This window comes from Anomaloglossus baeobatrachus, chromosome 2 (assembly GCF_048569485.1).
Source record: "Anomaloglossus baeobatrachus isolate aAnoBae1 chromosome 2, aAnoBae1.hap1, whole genome shotgun sequence".
Taxonomy (NCBI): Eukaryota; Metazoa; Chordata; class Amphibia; order Anura; family Aromobatidae; genus Anomaloglossus; species Anomaloglossus baeobatrachus.
Window position 1 is genome coordinate 765537460 of NC_134354.1, and position 24294 is coordinate 765561753.

A 24294-nucleotide genomic window follows, 5' to 3' on the forward strand; every position below is an offset into this window, starting at 1 on the left:
CCGATAAATATGGCAACCATAAAAATGGTGTCTCCGCATGCGGACGATGCTGGCACACCCTTTTTTATGGGAGCGGGAGCTTGGGAAATACCCCAGGCGTGATATCAGCCAATGTGGAACTAGTAGACAAGTCACGAGTCCTCTCATTCTGTAGCTAAATTCATAGCTGTCACAATGAGAGCGTTGGCGTCCGCCTACGACGCTCCCAGGCCAAGTTATGGCCATATTCCATGTTGTGGATTTTGTCCATAACTCCAGCCAGGGGTGGAGCAGTGCTCCCTCTGAGGTCACGAAGGTAGGAGGGGACCTGGATTTGCCCAGGTTGATAACCCTACTTCGGCCATTTTCCAGGGTTCTTTCGCTGGGGGTCACGTGTAGGAAACATCTGTGGGAGTTCCTGGAAACCTGGTCTACAGCGCCCCCCTGTGGCCAGACGCACAAGGTAACTGATTGAATTGCATACCTGTTTGTAAACCATGCTTTATCTGTAACTGTACTCTGACATATGTATATTCTGTAGATTCCCTATTGTATATATTGTAGTTTCTAGTGTGCTTTAGGCTGATTAAATTATATAATTAATCTTGGGCTGTTCTGTTATCTCGATCTTGAATCCCACGTCTGTGTGTTCGGCTAATAGTTACCGTGAAGCGGTTGGTGGCAGCGAGTTGTGCCAAGGATTATTGTGGGGAGGCCAGTGAGATTCGGGGAGGTTTTATATATTCCGCCCGCGGAGGTCGGGGGAATATATACCCTACTCTCACCGGGGACCCTTCAATAATCGGCATAAGTAGTATAGCGGCCTCCTTGCTTATTGTCGGGCAATTCCATAATTGGCCTGACTATAAGAGGGGCGCTAGAGAGCGCGTCACGTGCTCTGTCTGTCGGTCGGGAGGTATAAAGGAGGGGTGACACCCACTTGTTACCCCCCGATTGTGACGTACTGGTAGCCAGCGCGGGGGATTTCTGAGTGACCCCCCCGGTGGTTCGTGACACTATATATATATATATATAATTGCCTTATTCTGTCTGTCTGTCTGTCTGTCATGCTCCAAAATTGTGTCCTTACGGTGACACAAAGCTGATTGGCCGCTGGGGCTCGCCATGGCCCCGCCCCCCCCCACGGATTGGCCTCTCGCCCCGGCTCTCTGCAGGCCCCGCCCCCTCACGCAATGCACGCTCGCTCTGGCCCAACTGAGACGGAGCTCCGACTCACAGGTGAGTACACACACACACATCAGATCACACTCACTCTCACACACACCTCACACATCACATCCACACACTCACAACATCCTGGGATATCGCTTGCTTCTACACGGAGCCCGTGAACGCTGGTAACCATTATACACATCGGGTAACTAAGGTCCCTTGGTTACCCAATGTGTATCATAGTTACCAGTGTACACCGGCTCACACTCACTCTCACACACACCTCACATACACATCACATCGCATCCACACACTCACAGCATCCGGCGATATCGCTTGCTTCTCGGCCTCGATACTGTGCTGTTGTGACCTTCCAGGACCTGCCGGAGGATCACATGGCCAGAAGCATGTGGTATCTCCGGATGTTGTGAGTGTGAGCGTGGATGAGCGATATCGTCAGTGTGTGTGTGTGTGTGTGTGTGAGTGTATGCGATCGGGTGTGTGTGAGTGTATGCGATCGGGTGGGTGTGTGTGAGTGTATGCGATCGGGTGGGTGTGAGTGTATGCGATCGGGTGGGTGTGAGTGTATGCGATCGGGTGGGTGTGAGTGTATGCGATCGGGTGGGAGTGTGTGTGTGAGTGTATGCGATCGGGTGGGTGTGTGTGTGTGTGTGTGAGTGTATGCGATCGGGTGTGTGAGTGTCGGCAGAGGAGCACGGCGTGCTGGAGGAGGCTGGAAGGAGAGAGGCTGATCCTGGGGAAGGCTGGGAGGGGGAGGCTGAGAGAAGAGAGGCTGATGTTGGGGGAGGCTGAGGCTGGGGTAGGCTGGGAGGAGAGAGGCTGATGCTGGGGACAGAAAAGGCTGATGCTGCGGGCACAGAGGCTGATGCTGCGGGCACAGAGGCTGATGCTGTGGGCACAGAGGCTGATGCTGCGGGCAGCATGGGGGATGGAGCACTATGGGGGGTGCGCAGCATGGGGGATGGAGCTGAGGCTGGGGTAGGCTGGGAGGAGAGAGGCTGATGCTAGGGACAGAAAAGGCTGATGCTGCGGGCACAGAGGCTGATGCTGCGGGCACAGAGGCTGATGCTGCGGGCAGCATGGGGGATGGAGCACTATGGGGGGTGCGCAGCATGGGGGATGGAGCACGATGGGGAGTGCGCAGCATGGCGGATGGAGCACGATGGGGAGTGCGCAGCATGGCGGATGGAGCACGTTTGGGAGTGCGCAGCATGGCGGATGGAGCACGTTTGGGAGTGCGCAGCATGGCGGATGGAGCACGTTTGGGAGTGCGCAGCATGGCGGATGGAGCACGTTTGGGAGTGCGCAGCATGGCGGATGGAGCACGTTTGGGAGTGCGCAGCATGGCGGATGGAGCACGTTTGGGAGTGCGCAGCATGGCGGATGGAGCACGTTTGGGAGTGCGCAGCATGGCGGATGGAGCACGTTTGGGAGTGCGCAGCATGGCGGATGGAGCACGTTTGGGAGTGCGCAGCATGGCGGATAAAGCACGTTTGGGAGTGCGCAGCATGGCGGATGGAGCACGTTTGGGAGTGCGCAGCATGTCGGATGGAGCACGTTTGGAAGTGCGCAGCATGGCGGATGGACCACGTTTGGGAGTGCGCAGCATGGCGGATGGACCACGTTTGGGAGTGCGCAGCATGGCGGATGGAGCACGTTTGGGAGTGCGCAGCATGGCGGATGGACCACGTTTGGGAGTGCGCAGCATCGCGGATGGACCACGTTTGGGAGTGGGCAGCATCGCGGATGGACCACGTTTGGGAGTGCGCAGCATGGGGGATGGAGCACGATTGGGAGTGCGCAGCATGGTGGATGGAGCACGTTTAGGAGTACGCAGCATGGCGGATGGAGCACGTTTGGGAGTGCGCAGCATGGCGGATGGAGCACGTTTGGGAGTGCGCAGCATGGGGGATGCAGCACGATGGGGAGTGCGCAGCATGGCGGATGGAGCACGATGGGGAGTGCGCAGCATGGGGGATGCAGCACGATGGGGAGTGCGCAGCATGGGGGATGCAGCACGATGGGGAGTGCGCAGCATGGCGGATGGAGCACGTTTGGGAGTGCGCAGCATGGCGGATGGAGCACGTTTGGGAGTGCGCAGCATGGCGGATGGACCACGTTTGGGAGTGCGCAGCATGGCGGATGGACCACGTTTGGGAGTGCGCAGCATGGCGGATGGACCACGTTTGGGAGTGCGCAGCATCGCGGATGGACCACGTTTGGGAGTGCGCAGCATCGCGGATGGACCACGTTTGGGAGTGCGCAGCATGGGGGATGGAGCACGATTGGGAGTGCGCAGCATGGTGGATGGAGCACGTTTAGGAGTACGCAGCATGGCGGATGGAGCACGTTTGGGAGTGCGCAGCATGGCGGATGGAGCACGTTTGGGAGTGCGCAGCATGGGGGATGCAGCACGATGGGGAGTGCGCAGCATGGCGGATGGAGCACGATGGGGAGTGCGCAGCATGGGGGATGCAGCACGATGGGGAGTGCGCAGCATGGCGGATGGAGCACGTTTGGGAGTGCGCAGCATGGCGGATGGAGCACGTTTGGGAGTGCGCAGCATGGCGGATGGACCACGTTTGGGAGTGCGCAGCATGGCGGATGGAGCACGTTTGGGAGTGCGCAGCATGGCGGATGGACCACGTTTGGGAGTGCGCAGCATCGCGGATGGACCACGTTTGGGAGTGCGCAGCATCGCGGATGGACCACGTTTGGGAGTGCGCAGCATGGGGGATGGAGCACGATTGGGAGTGCGCAGCATGGTGGATGGAGCACGTTTAGGAGTACGCAGCATGGCGGATGGAGCACGTTTGGGAGTGCGCAGCATGGGGGATGGAGCACGTTTGGGAGTGCGCAGCATGGGGGATGCAGCACGATGGGGAGTGCGCAGCATGGCGGATGGAGCACGATGGGGAGTGCGCAGCATGGGGGATGCAGCACGATGGGGAGTGCGCAGCATGGCGGATGGAGCACGTTTGGGAGTGCGCAGCATGGCGGATGGAGCACGTTTGGGAGTGCGCAGCATGGCGGATGGAGCACGTTTGGGAGTGCGCAGCATGGCGGATGGAGCACGATTGGGAGTGCGCAGCATGGTGGATGGAGCACGTTTAGGAGTACGCAGCATGGCGGATGGAGCACGTTTGGGAGTGCGCAGCATGGCGGACGGAGCACGTTTGGGAGTGCGCAGCATGGCGGATGGACCACGTTTGGGAGTGCGCAGCATGGCGGACGGAGCACGTTTGGGAGTGCGCAGCATGGCGGATGGAACACGTTTGGGAGTGCGCAGCATGGCGGACGGAGCACGTTTGGGAGTGCGCAGCATGGCGGATGGAGCACGTTTGGGAGTGCGCAGCATGGCGGATGGAGCACGTTTGGGAGTGCGCAGCATGGCGGATGGAGCACGTTTGGGAGTGCGCAGCATGGCGGATGGAGCACGTTTGGGAGTGCGCAGCATGGCGGATGGAGCACGTTTGGGAGTGCGCAGCATGGGGGATGTAGCTCGATGGGGAATGCGCAGCATGGGGGATGTAGCTCGATGGGGGGTGCGCAGCATGGGGGATGGAGCACGATGGGGGGTGCACAGCTTGGTGGATGGATTACGATGGGGGTGCGCAGCTTGGGGGATGGAGCACGATGGGGGGTGCGCAGCATGGGGGATGGAGCACGATGGGGGGTGCGCAGCATAAGGGATGGAGCACGATGGGAGGTGCACACCTCCCCCCAACACACACACACACACACACGCACTGCACAACACACACACACACTGGGAAACACAAACACCGCCCTACACAGACACTCACACACACAGACAACGCTGCACACACACAACACCCAACACACAAACACCGCGGCACACACAAATATACGCACATACCGCACAACACACACATTGCACAAAACATACCTCCCCCCAAAACACACACAAACCACGCAACACACACACACACACACACACACACACAATGCGACAGACACACAGCGCTACACAAACAACGCAACACACGCAACACACACAACGCAACACACAAACAACACCGCTCTCACCCCCCGCCACACCCAGACAACACCCAGAACATGTACAGCGCTCTACACAAACACTTGGTAACTACACACAACAACATATATATATATATATATATATATATATATATATATATATATATATATAACAAAAATCATACATGAACTACACAATACGTAAATTCTAGAATACCCGATGCGTAGAATCGGGCCACCTTCTAGTACTTTAATATAAATATATTAAATATATTTTTTTTTATTTTGCTTTTTGCAAATATATAAAAGTATTAATATAAATATTTAAAATATATTACATATATATTTCTATTTTGCTTTTTGCATATATTAAAATATGTTAATATAAATATATTAATTAATATATATTTTTTTTCTATTTTGCAAATCTATTTACATATTTTCTTATAAATATTTTAATTATATTAATATATTTTTTCCATTTTGCTTTTTGCAAATATACAAAAGTATTAATATAAATATTTAAAATATATTACATATATTTCTATTTTGCTTTCTGCAAATATATTAAAATACTTTAATATAAATATTTAAAATATAATATATTAATATATATTTTTCTATTTTGCTTTTTGCAAATATATAAAAGTATTAATATAAATATTTAAAATATATTACATATATTTATTTCTATTTTGCTTTCTGCAAATATATTAAAATACTTTAATATAAATATTTAAAATATAATATATTAAAATATATTTTTCTATTTTGCTTTTTGCAAATATATAAAAGTATTAATATAAATATTTAAAATATATTACATATATATTTATTTCTATTTTGCAAATATATTAAAATGTTAATATAAAAAAATATATTAAATATCTATTGCAAATCTGTTTACATATTTTCATATACATATTTTAAATATATTAATATACTTATTTTTTAATTTAACAAATATATTACAGTATTTTGATATACATATTTAAAATATGATAAATATATTAAAACGAAAGTAAACATTTTTTTTTTTTTATTTCATCAATTAATAGTACACAGGACAATTAGCAACTTTGTAATATATTTTATCAGAGAAAAGTGTTTCTTACGCCTTCTGGACTGATCAATCACGCTCTGAATTGAGGGGTTAACATGTGGAAAATCTATATTCAATGAAGACAGAATTTTCCATTACTGAGATAGGAGATGAGAGTTGGTGCTCTTAGGATTCTATGGAGGAGGGGGAAGTGACAACTCTAGTTCTCCATAGAACTTTATAGGCACCAATTGTCATCTCCTATTTCAGTAATGGGAAAATTTGATTTCAAGGAGAGGTTTTATCCACCAGTTGAGAATAAGTGATTATTCCAGGAAGAGAAAGAAGCAGATTTCTCAGATAAGATATATTACAAAGTTTCTTCTTTTCATGTGTGCTATTGATTTATAGAGAATAAAATTTTTTAAAAAAATTAAACGATGGTGACTCGTAGAGTCTGATCAGCAAAAACCCCCCATAAACCATGGTTTCACTCACCGGTCTGTATGTTGAGGGCGTGATGTTTGTCCAGAGACCATCCCCCCAGCTTGGACGCCTCGATTTCATAACCCTGTAATATTGCGGTCCTCTTCTCCCAGAGAATGAGGTCGGGGCAGGATTCATACTCATATCCCACAGACACTACGAGGAAGAGAAAAATGAAATTGTGGTCACTGATGGACGACGACTCAAAATAGAGCGAAAGAGGCATTATCTGCAGGGGCCGATCAGCTGTAGAACATCAGCATGGTCATAACACCCAGATAGAGAGACTGTCGCAGCTTCAAGCCTGAACTAGTCGACAACTATATTTTCTGACAACTTACCGAAAGCTTCCGATAATCCGTAGACCTTTTGACTGTACACATCAGTCTTGTCCCAAATGAAAAAGTAAGAGAGGTCCGGGGCGGCGGCAAACCACTTCCTGAAGAGTCGTCCCTCTACAGCGACCATCAAGTGGACTTTCATGAGGTTGAATGGGATGGCGAGGTGAGTGAGGCTGATTCTCAGGACGGATTTATAACCTGCGTTCCGTGTGCTCAGATAGTTTAGCTTGATTTTGCTCCCGGGGACTTTAATTTCTTCTTGCAGGGCCTTGAAATAAAAGAAAAATAAGTAATAAAAAAGAATATTAATCATAACAACAACAATATGAAGAACAACCAAAACAACAACCACCACAACATAACATCCACAACCATCACCACAACAATTACAACAACCACCAAATCAACAAGCCAAACAATCACAACAAGAACCAAAACAACAAAAAACACAACCACAAAAAACAGCCACAACCACCAGAACCAAAACAACAACCACAACAATAACCGTAACATCCACAACTACAACCATAACAACAAGCACAACAACCATAAGGGAAACAACAACCACAACAAAAAACACCAAAAACAGCCACAACGAAACCAGCAACAACCGCAAGCAAAACAACTAAAACAACCACAACTGAAAGCACCATAACATCCACTACTAAAACTATCACAACCACCAAAAAAACAACCACAACAATAACCACAGCAGCAACAACAAACAAAACAACCACTTAAACAACAAAAAACACCCCCCCCCCCAAAACAACCAGAACCGAAACAACCACAACAATAACCATTACAGCATCCACAACTACAACCATCACAACTATCACAACAACCACAACAAAAACAGCCACAACACAAATATCAACCACAAGCGAAAACAACCATAACATCCACAACTACAGCCATCACAACCACCAAAAATACAAACCACAATAACCACAGCAACAACAAACACAACAACCACTAAAACAAAAACCTCAATAAAAAAAAAACCACAACAACCAGAACCGAAACAACAACCACAACAATAACCATTACAACATCCACAACTACTACCATCACAACTATCACAACATCCACATGCAAAACAACCACAACAACCAAAACAACCAAAAACAGCCACAACCACCAATTTCAACCACCACAAGTGAAACAACCACAACAACCAAAACAACCACAACCAAAAACAACAACAACATCATCCACAACTACAACCATCACCACATCAAAACCACCAAAACAACAACCACAACAATAACCACAGCAACAACAAGCACAAAAACAGTAACAACAACCAGAACCTAAACAACCACAAAAATAACCATAACATCCACAACTACAACCATCACCACAACAATCACAACAAAAAAAGCCACAACAACAAAAACAACCAGAACTGAAACAACAATCAAAACAACCACAAAAACCAGAACTGAAAGAACAACAACATCCACAACTACAACCATCACCACAACAACAATCACAACCACCAAAACAAAAAACAACGGCCACAACAGCCAAAACAATAACAGTCACAACAACATCCAAAACAACCACCACAACAATAACCAAAACAACCACCACAATAATAGGCACAGTGATGCATTTCAGACTTGAAAAATGGGGCCTGTTCACTAAAGGGTTGGACCTATAGTAACATTCATCTGGATCTTCCTGGATTAGGAATATAAGGCAAGGACAGACAGACACAGACAGACACACACGGGAAAGACCAGAGGCAACAGGAAAACAGGGAAGGGAGAAATTGAGGCTACTGGAGCGTTCAATATTCCGGATTAGTGGGAAGCTCTGTGACACCCCAATATGGTGCAAAACCAAAGGGAATGCAGTAAGAGACTTAACCCTGTGAAGGACACTTCCTCCACATCAGGAACCGCAGCTCTGAAGGACATTAAGCCAGTCATGTATTATAAATTGAGGCTAAAGGCTGAAAAACTAAATCTGCAAGTTTAGCAATATGGCTGATTTCCTGAGGCGGTAAACAGCGGCACGCATGTAAAGTACGCTTTAATTTCCTCCTGGGTGAAGTCTTCCATCACGGAGACAGGCCCATTTATCCCGCCTGATATGTAAACATTGTTCAGGAGGCTGGAAGTCCTCGATTTCATCGTTAAGACGACGTCAAGATCTCCTCAGCTAATTAAACAAATGGCTGCCATTAAGCAGGAGGCTCTGCCGAGGATCCTCTGCTAAACTTGCAAGTGATGGTAAAAGAAGTTTGGACATTTCTGCGTCGTGCCTGTCTCTTTAAGAAAGAAGCTTTAGATGTGATAAGAGTACTAAGGCTTGTACAAAAACACAATGGATGTGAGAGGGGTATAGAATTTTAGAATCTTTGTGTAAATGTATCAACGTTTTATAAAAATTTATACTAAAACATAATTTGTCTTAAGTGACCAAAAGGGACCTGGAGTGAAATCTTCTCCAGAGCAGCAATCAGTCTTCTGCATGTTTCCTTGACTAAGACTAAACTTCCTCACCCCCCTAACCCAGCAATCTCTACAAAATCTGAGCTTAACTATTGTAATAACTAGTTCAAGTTTATCTATTGGCAAATTCCAAGAGGGGTGAACAGAATTCTGAATGCAGCTCTGGATGTGACAAGAAAAATAAAAGGTCAAGTGTGAGAAAGAATAAAGCAAAAGAAGCCAGGTAAACAATTAGATACGTCATATTTGCAATGATTTAGAGAGTTATAGGTTTCCTTCACCAGTTACATTCAGAGCAGCATTTAAACTTCTGCCCATTTTCTGTTAGCACTTTGCCTAAACTGCTTTACATTCCCACCTGCTCTTTACAAAATATGGACTTTCGTGATGAGAGCTATAAAACTAAGTGTCTATTAGGAAAATCTAGGAGGCGGTAAGCAGAATTCTAAAATACAGCTCTGGATGTTATAGTCACTTATAGAGAATGCAGCTCTGGAAGTGACAGAAGAAAAAAAAAATCAAGTATGAAAAAGAATAAATAAAAAAAGTCAGAAAAAATATTAATGAAGGGATCTATAAAAGAAAAATAAATATATATATTATGAAAATTCAGGAGGTGGTAAGCAGAATTCTAAATACAGCTCTAGATATTAGGAGTCACTTATGAGAACAAATGGGGAATGCAGTGAAAGAAGAAAAAAAAAATCAAGTATGAAAAAGAACAAAAAAATAAAAAAGTCAGATTTTTTTTTAAAAATGAGATATATATTCTATATATATATATATATATATATATATATATATATATACACATACACACACATATTATATTATATATATATATATATATATACATACATACATACATACATACATACACACACACGTGAGTGTATATGACAGAAGTGACAGAAGAAAAAAAGAAAAAAAAAAGATCAAGCATGAGAAATAATAAATAAAAAAAAAAAGGTCAGAAAAAAAATAAATTATGAGATCTATATAAAAAAAAAAAAAAGTGTATGAAAGTGTATGTATTAGGAAAAACAGGCAGCAGTAAGCAGAATTCTAAATATAATTCTGGGTATTAGGAGTCACTTATGGAGAATGCAGCTCTGGAAGTGATAGAGGAAAAAAAAAATCAAGTTTGAGAAAGAATAAACAAAAAAAGTCAGAAAAAAATAAAAATTATGAGATCTATGAAACAAAAAAAATTATCTATTAGGAAAATCCAGAAGGAAGTTAGCAGAATTCTAAATACAGCTCTGGATGTTAGGGGTCACTAATGAGAACAAATAAAGAATGCAGCTCCGGAAGTGACAGAAGAAAAATAAAAATAAAGTACAAGAAAGAATGAAGCAAAGAAAGTTAGAAAAAAATAAATAAATGATGGGATCTATAAAAAAAAAGCAACTATTAGGAAAATCCAGGAGGCCGTAAGCAGAATTTTAAATACAGCTCTGGATATTACAGTCACTTATGGAGAATGCAGCTCTGGAAGTGACCGAAGAAGAAAAAAAAAAATCAAATAAAGAAAGCAAAAAAGCCAGAAAAAAAATAAGCTGTTGAGTTATATTTGTAATGATGTAGAATTATAATACTCCTTCTTTAGTCACATCCAGAGCAGCATTCAATCTGCTGCCTGTTTCCAGTTATCGATTTGCCTAAACTGCATTACATTCCCTTGCTACAGAATAAAAATTTAATTTTGTAATGAAAGATATCAAACATTTATCTATTAGGAAATTCCAAGAGGTGTTAAGCAGAATTCTGAATGCAGCTCTGGATGTGACAGGAGGATGAAACCCAAGATTTTAGAGTAGCTGGTTCCTGTTTTTTTGTTTTTACCTGTATTTCAGGTACGATGGGTCCCTTCTCCGAACATGAGCTGGCAAAGGCCGTCAGCGGAGCCGGGGAGAGGACGGGATTGGGACGGGCGAAGCTGCTCAGGTCACAGCTGGCGATCTCATTCTCCTCGAGTCTCATTGTGATGGTCTCCATGACAAAGAAGCGGTCCCAGGGCAACCAGAGCGTGTGCTCCTGCGTGATAAACGGCGCACGCTCAAACCGCAACGTGATGGAGATGCCGCCGTTGGTCACCAGGTCAAAGCTGTCAACATAAATAAGAAAAAAAAGCACAAAAATCAATATAAACAACATAAATTAATTAAAATTGAATTTTTAATAAACAAAAAATAAATAAAAATCAAATTGCATAAAAATCTAATTTAAAATCAATACCAAAAAGGTAAAATCATATTAAACTGGATCAGACAACAGAAAACTGAAATAGAAAAAATAAAAATAAAAAAATCTATATAATCACATTTTTAATTATGTTAATTATTCCCACCTGGTGAGATATAATGACATGTTTCAGTTAATCATCCCATATCAGGGTGACATGAGCTAATCTATGAAATCAGCTGGGAAAGAAAAAAATAAACAAAAATATATATATATATAAAAAAAAAGTATAAATAACAAAATCTATGTAATCAGCTGGTAAAGATAAAAATAAAAAAAAACAAAAAAAATATAAAAAATATATATAAATAACAAAAAGATGGATAAAACTTTTTTGTTTCAACTGGTAAAGATAAAAGTAAAAAAAATGGAAAAATACAATAAAAGTTTTATTGTATTTTTACTTTTTTTACTTTTATCTTTACCAGTTGAAACAAAAAAGTTTTGTAAATCTTTTTTATTATATATATAATAAATAACATATATAAATATACATATAAATAAATGACAAGAAGATTTATAAAACTTTTTTCTTTCAACTGGTAAAGATAAAAGTAAAAACATAACAAAAAAAATATGTAAATAAAAAAAAAATATAATCTATGTAATCAGCTGGTAAAGATAAAAATACCCCCCAAAAAATATCAAAAAGATGCATAAAACTTTTTTCTTTTTTCACCTAGTAAAGATAAGAAAAAAATACAAAAAATAATACAATTAAAAAAATATAAATAATTTATGTAATCAGCTGGTAAAAATAAAAAAAATATATAAAAAATATATAAATATCAAAGATGTGTAAAACTTTTTTCTTTTTTCAAATAGTAAAGATAATAAAATACAAATAATAAAAAATAATGAAAATATATAAATAACCAAATCTATGTAATCCGCTAGTAAAAAAAAGTAAAAGAATACAAAAAATATAATAAAAAATATATATAAATAACAAAAAGTATAAAATGTTTCATTTTTTCAACTGGTAAAGATAAAAATAAAAATACAAAAAATAATAAAATAAAAAAAATAGAAATAATCTATGTAATCAGCTGGTAAAGCTAAAAATAAAAAAAATACAAAAAGAATAAAAAAAATAAACAAAAAAGATGAAAAAAAACCTTTTCTTTTTTTCCCAATCCCCCCAATGAACTAATCTGATAAACGCTGGTGGATAATTATCAATATAATATAGGGCTTGTTACGCCAGGATTCCTGCGAGGCTTCGAACAAATGTATTCAAGGCGTGATAACTTATTTATGATGATTGCTCCCAGATGTTTCCGTACACCTCTTCTTTGTCCCATAAATCTCCTTCCGTGACACTTTTACATGTCGTTTCCACTATACATCTGCAAGTTGAACACTAATATAAATCTATTCGGTATGGCGGGTTCGGATTTTTACAAGCGAGATCTCTGCGGGGCTTCAATATTTGCATTAGGGGGCGTGAGGCGTTTCATCGCTATGTTGTTACGAGTTGAGCAAAATGATGGACAAAGCCTCGGATGACGGCCACAACCCCGGAGGACTGACAGCGACAACCCCCGGAGGACCGACGGCACCAACCCCCAGAGGACCGACGGCACCAACCCCCGGAGGACCGACGGCAACAACCCCCGGAGGACCGACGGCACCAACCCCCGGAGGACCGACGGCACCAACCCCCGGAGGACCGACGGCACCAACCCCCGGAGGACCGACGGCACCAACCCCCGGAGGACCGACGGCACCACACCAACCCCCGGAGGACCGACAGCACCAACCCCCGGAGGACCGACGGCACCAACCCCCGGAGGACCGACGGCACCAACCCCCGGAGGACCGACGGCACCAACCTCCAGAGGACCGACGGCACCACACCAACCCCCGGAGGACCGACAGCACCAACCCCCGGAGGACCGACGGCACCAACCCCCGGAGGACCGACGGCACCAACCCCCGGAGGACCGACGGCACCAACCCCCGGAGGACCGACGGCACCAACCCCCGGAGGACCGACGGCCCCAACCCCCGGAGGACCGACGGCACCAACCCCCGGAGGACCGACGGCACCAATCCCCGGAGGACCGACGGCACCAACCCCCGGAGGACCGACGGCACCAACCCCCAGAGGACCGACGGCACCAACCCCCAGAGGACCGACGGCACCAACCCCCAGAGGACCGACGGCACCAACCCCCAGAGGACCGACGGCACCACACCAACCCCCGGAGGACCGACGGCGCCAACCCCCGGAGGACCGACAGCGCCAACCCCCGGAGGATCGACGGCACCAACCCCCGGAGGACCGACGGCACCCCGGAGGACCGACGGCACCCCGGAGGACGGACAGCACCCCGGAGGACGGACAGCACCCCGGAGGACGGACAGCACCCCGGAGGACGGACAGCACCCCGGAGGACGGACAGCACCCCGGAGGACGGACAGCACCCCGGAGGACGGACAGCACCCCGGAGGACGGACAGCACCCCGGAGGACGGACAGCACCCCGGAGGACGGACAGCACCAACCCCCAGAGGACCGACGGCACCAACCCCCGGAGGACCGACGGCAACAACCCCCGGAGGACCGACGGCACCAACCCCCGGAGGACCGACGGCACCAACCCCCGGAGGACCGACGGCACCAACCCCCGGAGGACCGACGGCACCACACCAACCCCCGGAGGACCGACGGCACCAACCCCCGGAGGACCGACGGCACCAACCCCCGGAGGACCGACGGCACCAACCCCCGGAGGACCGACGGCACCAACCTCCAGAGGACCGACGGCACCACACCAACCCCCGGAGGACCGACAGCACCAACCCCCGGAGGACCGACGGCACCAACCCCCGGAGGACCGACGGCACCAACCCCCGGAGGACCGACGGCACCAACCCCCGGAGGACCGACGGCACCAACCCCCGGAGGACCGACGGCCCCAACCCCCGGAGGACCGACGGCACCAACCCCCGGAGGACCGACGGCACCAATCCCCGGAGGACCGACGGCACCAACCCCCGGAGGACCGACGGCACCAACCCCCAGAGGACCGACGGCACCAACCCCCAGAGGACCGACGGCACCAACCCCCAGAGGACCGACGGCACCACACCAACCCCCGGAGGACCGACAGCGCCAACCCCCGGAGGACCGACAGCGCCAACCCCCGGAGGATCGACGGCACCAACCCCCGGAGGACCGACGGCACCCCGGAGGACCGACGGCACCCCGGAGGACCGACGGCACCCCGGAGGACGGACAGCACCCCGGAGGACGGACAGCACCCCGGAGGACGGACAGCACCCCGGAGGACGGACAGCACCCCGGAGGACGGACAGCACCCCGGAGGACGGACAGCACCCCGGAGGACGGACAGCACCCCGGAGGACGGACAGCACCCCGGAGGACGGACAGCACCCCGGAGGACGGACAGCACCCCGGAGGACGGACAGCACCCCGGAGGACGGACAGCACCCCGGAGGACGGACAGCACCCCGGAGGACGGACAGCACCCCGGAGGACGGACAGCACCCCGGAGGACGGACAAAACTCAGCAACACCTCATCAGACATGGCAAGGGCATGTTAAACTCGAAGCCAGGCCGGGGGTGGAGTCTTAGGAGTGGGAACATACAGTAGTGGAGTGTGGAGAAAGTAAAAGGAAGTTAGAAGGAGCAGTGGAGGAGGAAAGACCTGTGGTCTGGAGCTGGTGCAGCTCGACCAAGGCACAAGACAGAAGGGGTCTAAGAGACTACGGGATGTGCAGCATCCTCCTGTGGCCTTGTTCCACATATTATCTTCGGGTGGAAGGACTTGGCCGCAACACGGTGATTGGTCCCTAGGCTAGAGGAGAAGGACCTACGTACTCCACTAGTAAAACCAGCAGCCGAGGTGACTGCAAGCACCAAAGCCACATCCGCACACAAATTCGCTGGAAGGAGACCCCAAAGGACCAAGGGATAAAGCTTCACGCCACCCAAAAGGGTCCGCGGGCACCGGCTCAGGGCTGTGTGTGTGTGAGGGCGCAAAGCAGGAGGGAGAAACACGCGCAGGAAGAAGACCAGGGAAGGGACACATAAGAAAGGTAAACCAGACTTGACCGCCGAACTACCCTGGATCGGCTGGAGCCTTTCAGTGAAATCCCAGCACTGCAACGTCGTGTTACCCTGGAACCTGCTACAGTGAGAAAAAACCTTGAGACTGCATCCCTGTTTTGCTCAGTTATTTACCTGCGTATTCCACCCTGCACCCCCGCCATCACCTACTACTACCCCCATCCGCCCTGGGGCCCAGCTCTGCCTGTGGAGAGCTGCACCATCTAAGCTGTGTCACCATCCTCATCCCGCAGCGGTGGAATCTACCTTGCCGCATACCACAGGTGGCGTCACGAATAAACTGTCATCGTCTCCTTCCTTTATATTTTGACATAGTCGGTGTCATGGAACCGGGCCTCGACACAGTCGGGGTCATGCAACCGGGCCTCGACACAGTCGGGGTCCCAGGAGCAGAACCGCAGCCCGGTAACGAGTCACCCTAGGCCTTGGTGCGGGCGTGTCAGAACCATGGACGACGGACACAGGCCCCGGACGACGGACACAGGCCCCCGGACGACGGACACAGGCCCCCGGACGACGGACACAGGCCCCCGGACGACGGACACAGGCCCCCGGACGACGGACACAGGCCCCCGGACGACGGACACAGGCCCCCGGACGACGGACACAGGCCCCCGGACGACGGACACAGGCCCCCGGACGACGGACACAGGCCCCCGAACGACGGACACAGGCCCCCGGACGACGGACACAGCCACCGGACGACGGACACAGCCCCCGGACGACGGACACAGCCCTCGGACGACGGACACAGCCCCCGGACGACGGACACAGCCCCCGGACGACGGACACAGCCCCCGGACGACGGACACAGCCCCCGGACGACGGACACAGCCCTCGGACGACGGACACAGCCCTCGGACGACGGACACAGTCCCCGGACGATGGACACAGCCCCCGGACGACGGACACAGCCCCCGGATGACCAGCAGGTAGGAGGAGGTGTGCAGGGCTCCGGTCCAGCCACCATAAACCACCAACATGGCCACTCGTCCACGGTCTGCGAATGTTTTTGCTCAACTCTATTATTCTAAAATTCACAAAAAGTAATAATGGCAGAACTTTTATGTTTTCGGAGTACAATGCGGAGGGAATCTCCGTCTGTTCCCATCTCCGGCTATAAACATCGGCTTTTTCCATGTTCCCACAGCCGTCAGCTCACAGCAGAAGCCTGGGTCTGACACAGCAAACACGCAGGGAAGGAGGGGGGTCCGACACTTGTGCACGTGCATTTAGAAGAGGGGGGTGTACTATTTAATTTTCACTCCTGACAGCTTGTCCATAGTAACAGCTCCTCCGGGGTCACGAGTGAATTATCATGTTGCAGTGCTGTTAAAATCCAGGACGCTGCCTCAGCTATCCGGCTGCGTGGTGCTAATTGGTATCAATGATCAGTATGGTAGCAGCCGTGCACTGCTATGCGGTACTATACGGTTAGCTCTGCATAAAGCTGACCACTGACCTAAAACAACAAAGAGCAAAACATTTCCACCATTAATATTCACATCTGATAGGATAGATGGGGGCCCGTAGCTACCAGGAGCTTTAGGCGCTGCCTATTCCCCCTCCCCCCCCCACCAATTTCACTACTGTCAAATCCTTCTCGACAGCGGCCGAGATAGATGCCGCACACGGCAGACCAAACCTTTACTGACCACTCAACCATCAAAGAGAATAAGGGCTGAAAACAACGAGAAAAACAAAAAATATTTGGCCATTTTTTTTGCTCCTGCTGTAATTATTGTTACCTGCCATCTTGTCTGCTGATGGTATAACCGAGAAGAGGAGCGTTCACAAAGCTGATGTTCACACCGACTAACGGGGTCCCATCTGATGTAATCACCTGACCGCGGATCACACACGCATGTCTGCAAATGAAGAGGATAAAAGGGTTAAAAGTAAAAGATTATATACAAAACACTACAGAAATTAGTATTATAGCAGTAATATTCTTGTACATAGGGGCAGTATTATAGTAGTTATATTCTTGTACATAGGGGCAGTATTATAGTAGTTATATTCTTGTACATAGGGGCAGTATTATAGTAGTTATATTCTTGTACATAGGGGCAGTATTATAGTAGTTATATTCTTGTACATTGGAGCAGTATTATAGTAGTTATATTCTTGTACATAGGGGCAGTATTATAGTAGTTATATTCTTGTACATAGGAGCAGTATTATAGTAGTTATATTCTTCTACATAGGGGCAGTATTATAGTAGTTATAGTCTTGTACATAGGGGCAGTATTATAGTAGTTATATTCTTGTACATAGGAGCAGTATTTTAGTAGTTATATTCTTGTACATATGGGCAGTATTTTAGTAGTTATATTCTTGTACATATGGGCAGTATTATAGTAGTTATATTCTTGTACATAGGGGGCAGTATTATAGTAGTTATATTCTTGTACATAGGGGGCAGTATTATAGTAGTTATATTCTTGTATATAGGGGGCAGTATTATAGTAGTTATATTCTTGTACATAGGGGCAGTATTATAGTAGTTATATTTTTGTACATAGGGGGCAGTATTATAGTAGTTATATTCTTGTATATAGGGGGCAGTATTATAGTAGTTATATTCTTGTACATAGGGGCAGTATTATAGTAGTTATATTTTTGTACATAGGGGGCAGTATTATAGTAGTTATATTCTTGTACATGGGTGCGGTATTATAGTAGTTATATTCTTGTACATAGGGGCAGTATTATAGTAGTTATATTCTTGTACATAGGGGCAGTATTATAGTAGTTATATTCTTGTACATAGGAGCAGTATTTTAGTAGTTATATTCTTGTACATATGGGCAGTATTATAGTAGTTATATTCTTGTACATAGGGGGCAGTATTATAGTAGTTATATTCTTGTACATAGGGGGCAGTATTATAGTAGTTATATTCTTGTATATAGGGGGCAGTATTATAGTAGTTATATTCTTGTACATAGGGGCAGTATTATAGTAGTTATATTTTTGTACATAGGAGCAGTATTATAGTAGTTATATTCTTGTACATAGGAGCAGTATTATAGTAGTTATATTCTTGTACATAGGGGCAGTATTATAGTAGTTATATTCTTGTACATAGGGGCAGTATTATAGTAGTTATATTCTTGCATATAGGAGCAGTATTATAGTAGTTACTATCTTTTTCCACAAGGGTAATAGTAATAACTAGTCTAAAAAAGTACTTTTATTATAATTTGTGAAATCCGTATAACGTACAATCTTTACATTGCAGCGAGTCTTGCATTATGTGATTCCAGTCCCCATCCCCCTCTCAGGTCCTGATCTAGCGTTCTATGTATTAAAAAAAGCTGTGGAATAATTCAGCGCCTCATCTGGGACGTCAGCGTCGGAGTCTTCCCGCCTCTCCCTCCGGAGGGTTGAGTTGTGCATTATTTACAGAGTCTGTAAGGGAAGCTGAGACCTGGCTGAGCAGATTTCTCAGATCACACTGATAAAAGGAAGCTTCAGATGATATAACAGATGAAAACTCAGCAAAGGGGATGAATAACCGAACTTCAAACCCGTGCCCCCCCCCCCAGATCCCTCGCAGGATATCATGTCATAGAGGATGAAAACCAATGAAGAACAACATTTCGGTTCGGCATCATGCACATGGCTATAGGCACCCACAGGATTCTTTATGGGTCATTCTCTCCCTCTGGGTGTTTTCAATTGAACTACAGTATGGACGTATTTTACCCTCGCAGGGTATGGCGGCACCATATAATTCTTCTCTTTTATTCTCTCACTTATCAAATGTAAAACAGTCGATCATCTTGCATATTTATGATTTTGTCACTATTTTTTCTCTTTTGTCACAATTTAATTTGGTAGAGAATGCGGGTGCTCTTTTGTTCTCTTTTTTTTCCACGTAATCAATGGCGCTCATAAAGCTTTTACTCCTACCAATTTATGTAAACAGTCTTTAAATGTGTGCTTTTTGATCCCCGGATAATCCTTATAATTCCATTTTCACATCAGGTGCTTTCACTTGAGGTGACTTTTAAGTCATGGGCTTTATTAAAAAAAAATAAAATAAAATAAAAAAAAATATATATATATATATAAAATTTTACATATAAAAAAAATTATATATATATATATATATATATATACATACACACATATATATATAAAATCTATATACACACACACACACACACACACACACACACACACTGTGCAGAATTATTATGCAAATTAGTATTTTAGTCACATGACATTTTTTATACATGTCATCCTACTCCAAGCTGTATAGGCTGAGAGCCAACTACCAATGAAGTAAATCAGGTGATGTGCATCTCTGTAATGAGGAGGGGTGCGGTGTAATGACAGCAACACCCTATATAAGGGGTGCTTAATTATTAGGCAACTTGCTTTCCTTTGGCAAAATGGGTCAGAAGAGAGATTTGCCGGGCTCTGAAAAGTCCACAATTGTGAGCTGTCTTGCAGAGGGATGCAGCAGTCTTGAAATTGCCAAACTTTTAAAGTGTGATCACCGAACAATCAAGCGTTTCATGGCAAATAGCCAACAGGGTCGCAAGAAGCGTGTTGGGCAAAAAAACTGCCCATGAATTGAGGAAAATCAAGCGTGAAGCTGCCAAGATGCCATTTGTCACCAGTTTGTCCATATTTCAGAGCTGCAACGTTACTGGAGTATCAAAAAGCACAAGGTGTGCCATACTCAGGGACATGGCCAAGGCAAGGAAAGCTGAAAACCACCACCTCTGAACAAGAAACATAAGATAAAACGTCAAGACTGGGCCAAGAAATATCTTAAGATTGATTTTTCAAAGGTTTTATGGACTGATGAAATGAGATGGATGCCAGAGGCTGATGGTTGGGTCAGATGGATGGGCCAGAGGCTGGATCAGTAAAGGGCAGAGAGCTCCACTCCGACTCAGACGCCAGCAAGGTGGAGGTGGGGACTGGTATGGGCTGGGATCATCAAAGATCAACTTGTGGGACCTTTTCGGGTTGAGGATGGAGTGAAGCTCAACTCCCAGACCTACTGCCAGTTTCTGGAAGACAACTTCTATCAAGCAGTGGTACAGGAAGAAGTCGCTATCGTTCAAGAAAAACATGATTTTCATGCAGGACAATGCTCCATCACATGCATCCAACTACTCCACAGCGTGGCTGGCCAGTAAAGGTCCAAAAGATGAAAAAATAATGACATGGCCCCCTTGTTCACCTGATCTTAACCCCATAGAGAACCTGTGGTCCCTCATAAAATGTGAGATCTACAGGGAGGGAAATCAGTCCACCTCTGGGAGCAGTGTCTGGGAGGCTGTGGTGGCTGCTGCACGCAATGTGGATCGTAAACAGATCAAGCAATGACAGAATCTATGGATGGTCGGCTGCTGAGCGTCATCATAAAGAAAGGGGGCTATATTGGGCACTAATTTTTTGGGGTTTTGTTTTTGCATGTCAGAAATGTTTATTTCTAAATTTTGTGCAGTTATATTGGTTTATTGAAAATAAACAAGTGAGATGTGAATATATTTGTTTTTTATTAAGTTTCCTAATAATTCTGCACAGTAATAGTTACCTGCACAAGCAGATATCCTCCTAAGATAGCCAAATCTAAAAAAAAACCCTCCAACTTCCAAAAATATTAAGCTTTGATATTTATGAATTTTTTTTGGTTGACTGAGAACATAGTTGTTCATCATCAATAATAAAAAAAACATATATACATATACACACATACAGTATATTCATTTTTTAATATATATATATATATATATATATATATAGATAGACACACACACACACAGAATATACATTTTATTGTATATACTATATACTATATATATATATATATATATATATATATATATATATATATATATATATATATATATATATATATATATATCCATACACATATATATATATATATATATATATATATATATATATACACATATATATATATACACACACACACACACACACACACACACACACACACTGTATATATAAAATTTATAAATTCTATTTTTTTTATTATTTTACCTTTTAGACTTTTTATTATTTTACAAGTATTTTACTACCAGATTATTACCCTTTTGGCTTTGTTATGGGACAGAATTGGGGTCACAAGTATATAAAAAAACTGTTTGGAAAACGAGAAAAAAAAAATTTGAAAAAAAATCCATCAATGTAGCAACTGATAATCCAGAAAGTTTGCTAATCTGGCACAACTTTGTAAAACGTAAATTTCAGAGTTTAACGATTGCAAAAAATAAATAGAAATTAGAGGGCGGCAGTAATTGTCAATTTTGCGCTTAAAAAAATGTCTAGAAAAGTTTGAGAACCACTTAGATGGAACAAAAAAAAAAAATTAAAAAAAAAATATGTATGCGGCAATCACAGCTGTTTTCCATCTATAGATAAAGGGGTTTTTTTTCCTCTCTCTCTGCATCATTTGCAAGTGGAGGGTACAAAAATAATAAAAAGAAACGGAATAATTTTATCTAAAATAATTATATATTAGATAATATATAATTATTATAATAATAAATAATTTTATATAAATGTAGAATAATATTTTCCCCACTGCATACTCCAACCACATTTAGACTTCTGCTAGACAAGACATACTCCAAATGTCCCATGCTCCTGCTTTTTGTTGCACCTCTAGGTGCCAATTTGGCGTGAGAGCAATCAAAAAGGTTTGGTGGAGCGCTGCTTTCACAGAGACTTTGGCAGTGTTTAGGAGCTTCTGGACATTCTGGCAAAGATGGAGAATAAGACATCATAAGATTTTAAAAGGGCCCAAACACCTTCATCAGATCTTGTCTGACTGCTTAATTGGCAGATCACTATCTCTTCCAACCTCCCTACACACAGACAAGAATAGTTTGGTAATGTATGATGGAAAAAAGAGCAAATTCATCTGGGTTTTTTCTCTACGGAGAACAAAAGTATCTGGAGTTGAATTTTAACATTCTTGATCCCTCTCTTTCCCAATGTAAATCGGTTGAAAGACCTCCGTACACATAAGATAGAATTCCATTCCAGCCTAAATAGGTGGAATAGGTCAACCTTACTTTAATGTGTATAGGCGCTGCATGACAAATTCAATGAGTGCAAAAGGATTTTCAGGGCTCTTTGTTGACCCCATCGCGGTTCCCAATGTTTAAACTTTAGTTGTAATGACAATGCTAAAAGCTGTTGCCTGTTATATGTTACAGAATATGACTGGAAGAGAGACAAGTGCAATAGGGTTTTACCAGGGTGGTAACAGAGTACAATAGAATAGTGTGCACACTTGGCTGGAGTTGTAATTCCACAACCATGGATCATGGTATGAATTGGCTATTGCGCGTGTAGTTTTATGTCCTGAAGAAGAAGCCTCATGATTTGAAATGCGTAGATTTCATAAGCTACTTTATCCATCCTGATCTCCATTAGCGCGGATTTAACCCTTTGCTTCCTGTTAGGCTGGCCTGTTATATGCTGGTATTGAGCTGACAGGTGCACTTGTAGCAGCTCTGCAAGATTAAACTGCTGTACAAGTTCTGCATTGAAAAGGCTCACTTTTTGACCAAACATTGAAGCACCATTTGTCGAAAACCAGTAGGATTCCACAGAAAGTTCAGTAGAACATTAAGAACCCAAGATAATGAGGCTGAGGACCTAATAAAAGGCCAACACAAAATCAGCAGTGTCCATATACATTTAGAAGGTTCTTTTTGAATCCCATGAAACTTCCCAATATTTAGGCTATAGTCACTATAATGATGTTGCTTGGAACAAATTGCCTTTGTTGACACATGTACTACTAGAAAAATCAGACTCCTGGAAAATGTCTGTACTGAAAAACATCTCCGCACTATTGCAGACGAAAAGTCAGAAAGGTGACAGTCAGATGTAAAAGCCCTGCAATGCTGTCAGACGCAAAAGCAGTGGGGTTCATAAATGTTTATAGGCCTCTTTGCGAATCCCATCGCAGTTCCTAAATTTTTAAGCAAGGCTTCAAATGACTATGAATATTCACCTACTGGTAGTAGCAATGCTACCACAACATAATATAATAGAATAATCATTTATATAGCGTCATTAATTCCATAGCGCTTTACATACATCAGCATCACTGTCCCCATTGGGGCTCACAATCTAAATTCCCTATCAGCATGTCTTTGGAGTGTGGAAACCTGGAAAAAACCCATGCAAACATGGGGAGAACATACAAACTCCTTGGAGATGTTATCCTTAGGATGATATGAACCCCAGGACCACAGCGCTGCAAAACTGCAGTGCTAACCACTGAGCCACCGTGCCGCCACAGGAGGCATGTGCAATTCAGCAAGGAAGGGTCAACCCATGCGCTTGATAAGCATAGAGTAAATATGTCAAGATTATCTTGAGCATCCAAGAAGCCATTCATATTATGGGCTAAAATAGGATGGAAGCATATTATGG

General features: G+C 44.8%; 1 protein-coding gene across 1 annotated transcript in view; it reads right to left on the reverse strand.

Moving 5' to 3' along the window:
• Positions 1-24294, reverse strand: part of TENM4 (teneurin transmembrane protein 4) — a 124300-nt gene that overhangs the window by 50062 nt on the left and 49944 nt on the right. Inside the window, exons 8-11 of the mRNA XM_075333976.1 lie at positions 17598-17717; positions 11352-11613; positions 7045-7312; positions 6716-6859 (exon numbers count right to left, since the gene is read on the reverse strand). Coding sequence (XP_075190091.1) covers positions 6716-6859; positions 7045-7312; positions 11352-11613; positions 17598-17717 — 794 coding nt within the window. The remainder of the gene's footprint in view (positions 1-6715; positions 6860-7044; positions 7313-11351; positions 11614-17597; positions 17718-24294) is intronic.